The sequence below is a fragment of the Piliocolobus tephrosceles genome, unplaced genomic scaffold (genome assembly GCF_002776525.5).
Source record: "Piliocolobus tephrosceles isolate RC106 unplaced genomic scaffold, ASM277652v3 unscaffolded_1379, whole genome shotgun sequence".
NCBI classification, from domain to species: Eukaryota; Metazoa; Chordata; class Mammalia; order Primates; family Cercopithecidae; genus Piliocolobus; species Piliocolobus tephrosceles.
Window position 1 is genome coordinate 5,012 of NW_022295187.1, and position 4,788 is coordinate 9,799.

The 4,788-nt window shown below is 47.6% G+C and overlaps 1 protein-coding gene across 1 annotated transcript; it reads left to right on the plus strand.

The window, feature by feature from the left end:
* The first annotated feature begins 514 nt into the window (after window positions 1-514).
* TMEM167B (transmembrane protein 167B) lies at window positions 515-4,761 on the plus strand. The gene is made up of 2 exons (XM_026449657.2): window positions 515-2,151; window positions 4,176-4,761. Exons 1-2 carry the CDS (start codon window positions 2,142-2,144, stop codon window positions 4,370-4,372), a joined length of 207 nt encoding a protein of 68 aa, XP_026305442.1. The 5' UTR covers window positions 515-2,141; the 3' UTR covers window positions 4,373-4,761.
* The last annotated feature ends 27 nt before the right edge of the window (window positions 4,762-4,788 follow it).

Here is a 4,788-nt window from a genome sequence, read left to right on the forward strand (position 1 = left end):
TGCCTCAGCCTCCCAAGTAGCTGGGATTACAGGTATGTGCCACCATGCCCGGCTAATTTTGTATTTTTACTAGAAATAGGGTTTCTCCATATTGGTCAGGCTGGTCTCAAACTGCCGACCTGAGGTGATCCGCCCACCTCGGCCTCCCAAAGTGCTGATATTACAGGCCTGAGCAACCACGCCCGGTCAAAGAGCAGCAATTATTATTATTATTATTATTATTAGAAACAGAGTCTTGCTCTGTCGCCCAGGCTGGAGTGCAGTGGTGCAATCTTGGCTCACTGTAACCTCCGCCTCCCGGGTTCAAGCGATTCTCCTGCCTCAGCCTTCTGAGTAGCTGGGATTACAGGCGCACACCAGCTCGCCAGGCTAATTTCTGTGAATTTTTAGAGACGGTGTTTCAACATGTTGGTCAGGGTGGTCTTGAACTCCTGACCTCAGGTAATCCGCCTGCCTCAGCCTCCCAAAGTGCTGGGATTACAGGCGTGAGCCGCGCTGGCCAGCTGCTGCTGTTAGGCCTACACAATAGAGCTTTTGTTCTGAGTGATCCTGAACAGTTCTTTTGGGCAGGGGAATTTGTGTGTGAATGTGCAAACATATATGTAAACTGAGTGGCTGCCTGGCCTTGTCCTAGGTTTTGTCCCGTATATATTCTGCCTTTTTCTTTTTTTTTTTTTCTTTTTCTTGCAGCATGTATGTATATTTTCTCAAGGCGTCTGCCCTGCACTAGACTTGGGCTTGCCTTTCCAGGCCAGCTTCCAGAGGATGTTTTGGCAGTTTTCCCTCTGGGTAACCAAGCGGGCTGCAGCCAGCAGATGGCACTGCAGCAGAAAGGGGCTGAGTCCCTTTAGGCCCTTGATAAGGAGGGCAGATTAGTAACCTTATAATTTAACCCTCCAGTTGGTCTTGGAGGACTCGGTGTCGCACTTCCGCCCGGACTCTAATAAAGCAGGCCGAATTGTGTGCAATTAAGAATTTCAGGATGCAAATCTGAATCTGTAGTTTTGTCTCCTCCACCCCATCCCCATTATTAGATTGGCAATGTCTTTTGTCACGTTGTCAAAATGTTCTCAGAGGAGCGGTGTCTAGATATCGCCGATTTCTGGTTAAAGTGGCTGAGATGATCCCAGCATTAATTAAATGCAGGAGAATCGAGATTCTCCTGATAGTTTAAGGAAAGGAAAAATTCACACAAGCAAACGGGCAATCATTTGAATGTTTTCCGATGACGTGGTGCTTTAGGATCTGAAATATGCGACTTGTTTTGTTTGTTTTTGAGGCGGAATTTCCGCTCTTGTTGCCCGGGCTGGAGTGCAATGGCGCGATCTCGGCTCACCGCAACCTCCGCCTCCCAGGTTCAAGCGATTCTCCTGCCTCAGCCTCCCGTGTAGCTGGGATTACAGGCACGCGCCACCGCGCCCGGCTAATTTTGTATTTTGAGTAGAGACGGGGTTTCTCCTTGTTGGTCAGGCTGGTCTCGAACTCCGACTTCAGGTGATGCGCCTGGTTCGACCTCCCAAAGTGCTGGGATTACAGGCGTGAGCCACCGCGCCCGGCCGCGACTTGTTTTTGTCATTGTTTTTCCTCATTTCATTTGGAACGTTCAGACGCAGTCTAACTAACTACATTTCCATCCGGAGTAAGGAAGAGCGGCGCTAGGGCAGTCACCCAGGCCGCAGGTGCGGCTTCTTCACCCGCGGTGCTGGAGTTCTCTCAAGTGGAAGCCCACGACGATGAAAACCTTATGGGTGGGCTGCTGCTTACACACAACAGCCGCCACGGCGCAAAATAAACTACAAAACTATAAGCCTTTACCTTTTCAAACACACCACGCGGGCCAGCCCCAGCACTACGCCCGCAGGGGCACGCAGAAAACATTTCCTTATCGTGGCCAAGTAGGAAGCCTCCGGGATAGCGTTCTTCTTAACCTACGTAAACACGCTGTTTCCCGAGCTCGACAATCGGCTAGCCACTCCTGATAGCGTTCGGCGCTCGCCTCTCGGCCCTTGCTCCTGCGTACTCGGCTTCTTCCAGTCGCCTGGGCCCGGATCGGGAAGTGTCCGGCGGGTGCCGAGTTCCCCCACTTCCGCGGCTATCACCACTGAACCCGGACCCCCTACCCAGGTCCAGGGCCAGCCGCCATGACGAACGGTGAGAACCGATACCCTGAGCGGAGGGTGGGAGTGAAGGACGAAGGGAAAACGTGGCGGGCGGGGCCGGGACTGACGTGGCCGTTCTCCCCGCCCCCTCCCAGCCCGGCCCCCCTTGGCCTCTCGATGCCCCTAACTTGTGTACCCCTATCCTCCTCCGCGGGTTCCCCCTTCCCATATTCATCTAGGACCCCCAGTGCCTCTTATGCTCATACCTCGAGTTATTATCCCTATCCTTTGCTTTTCCTTTTATCTTTCTTAGTTCTTTCTGGCCCTTGGAGAGATCAGTCCCAGAGGTACTGCTGCTATTTAGACCCAGGGAAGAGAGAGGCTCCTCCTCCCAGCCCCCTACGTTCTCATACTTTCGGACCCTAGTTTTGTTGAGAGGGCCAATAAATCACATAGAATATCAAGTCTCACAGTTTTCGGGTGCTGATGAATGTAGACCCCACAAAAGATTCTTGTTATGGAGAAAGGCTGGAAAGATTTTTGATTTTAAAGTCCTGGCGGGGTGATCTCACGTGGAGACCCTGACTAGTGTTGAAAGGGGTGGATTTAGACACTGCCTCTTCTAGATGATGAGGCAGTTGTCACCCTGTTTATCTGACCTCATTTTCCAGGCCTCTTCAAAAACTTTACAGATATGAATTCTGAATTCCAGAGGAGGACAGGAAGGAGGGCCTTCATGATTTTTAGCGTCAACCTTACAGGAAAGGAGAAGAGAAAGCCTTTTAGGCATTACGATGATTTGAGGGGCTCCGGAAAGCATTTCTCAAAAGTACTTTGTCCATAGACCTGGCATTGAAGACTCGAATTTAACCTCCTTGTGAATTTTGCCATTGTCTGCGGAAACTTATGAGAGAAAAAGGGTAGCACGTAAAGGTATATAGTTCCTCAGAAAACCTTAGTGTATGTGTTAATTTACTGGAACCTTTCTTAGTGACACTTGGCTGTGAGACAGTTTTACTGGAGGGAGAGAGGTAGATAGTGTGGTCTAGAACTGGCAAACACTGTTTATATAGAATATTCATTTGGAGCTTTCTGGGAAGTCAGAGGTCTCAGGATGCTAGGCACAGTAAGAAAAGGGACATTACCCAGAGGAAGACAGAATCTGAACCAGGAAGTAAGACAGCAGTTTGACACGGTAATTGCTGAATAAATTTTAGTCATTTTCCCCCATTTTGTGGTCCAATATCTTCTCGTTTTTGCAATTAGGTGATTCATTGTGATTACCTGTAAAAGAAATGAGCTTGGTTTATGTATTTAAGAAACAAAGCTAAGAAGTTGAAGCTTTCTATGTTGAAGCCTTAGATACTTTTTCTTTGTTTTAGAAAAATCTGTTATTATTCTGGCAGAAATTCGGTTTGTTAGAATATCATGCATCAAGTGTAAGATACTGATAGGAAAATTGTAGTTATGTACATTCTCACTCTTGTAATTTTCATTAAGCTTTACTTTTAGCCTTAACGTATTCTTCACCAACAGTTGCACATCTGACATATTTGGCTACATATCTAGCTCTCCTTTATCATATGAGTGATTTATAACAAGAACATGTTAAATTCTGTGTGCTGAGTCTCTAAGGATTCGTATGTCTCAATCTATTGCCAATGCTAGTCATTCTTGGGATGCTAATTTCTGCCCAGGATTTCTACTTCTTGAGAGGTCAGGGGAGGGACCAGTGACATTTTGGTAAAGGGGATGTAAAAAACATTTATTTTTTTTGCGTTGGGGTCTCACTCTGTTGTTCAGGCTAAAGTGCAGTGGCATGATCGTAGCTCATTGCAGCCTCGAACTCCTGGGCTCAATCGATTCTCCTTCCTCCTGCAAGCAATTTTTGGGAAAAGTAAACTAATCTTGTTAGTCCCAGGATCCTGGCTCCCTCTTTTCAAGTGTTGGTACTGCCTGTTGGGGTTATTATTTTGTTATTATGTCACACACTATCTTCCTTAGAGTTCTCAGGCAGGATCACAGGTCCCACGCTAGATCAGTACCTAAGGTTTTCTTTTCTTCTTTATTTAACAGTGTACTCCTTGGATGGGATTCTGGTGTTTGGTTTGCTCTTTGTTTGCACCTGTGCCTACTTCAAGAAAGTACCTCGTCTCAAAACCTGGCTGCTATCAGAGAAGAAGGGTGTTTGGGGTGTGTTTTACAAAGGTGAGGCCATGTCTGGACAGGGAGAAGAGACTGCCATCTCTGGACAGTGTGGAGCTACAAAGTAGGGAGTACAGTGAGCTGGGACTGATTTTGGTTTCATTTTTAGAAAACAATCCCTCAGATTGGGTCTGAGAGTCTGTAAAATTAATCATTCTCCAAAGTTGAGGGAAGAGATAAATGTTAAAATTTGCCTGGTGTGGTGGATCATGCCTATAATCCCAGCACTTTGGGGGGCCAAGGCAGGAGGATTGCTTGTGTCCAGGAGTTGTAGATCGGCCTGGGCAACATAGTGAGACCCCATTTCTACAAAATATACAAAAATTAGCCAGGTATGGTGGCACGTGCCTGTAGTCCCAGCTACTCAGGAGACCGAGGTGGGAGGATTGCTTGAGCCTGGGAGGTTGAGGCTGCAGTGAGCCATGGTGGAGCCACTGCACTCCAGCCCAGGTGACAGGGTGAAACCCTGTCTTAAAAAAAAAAA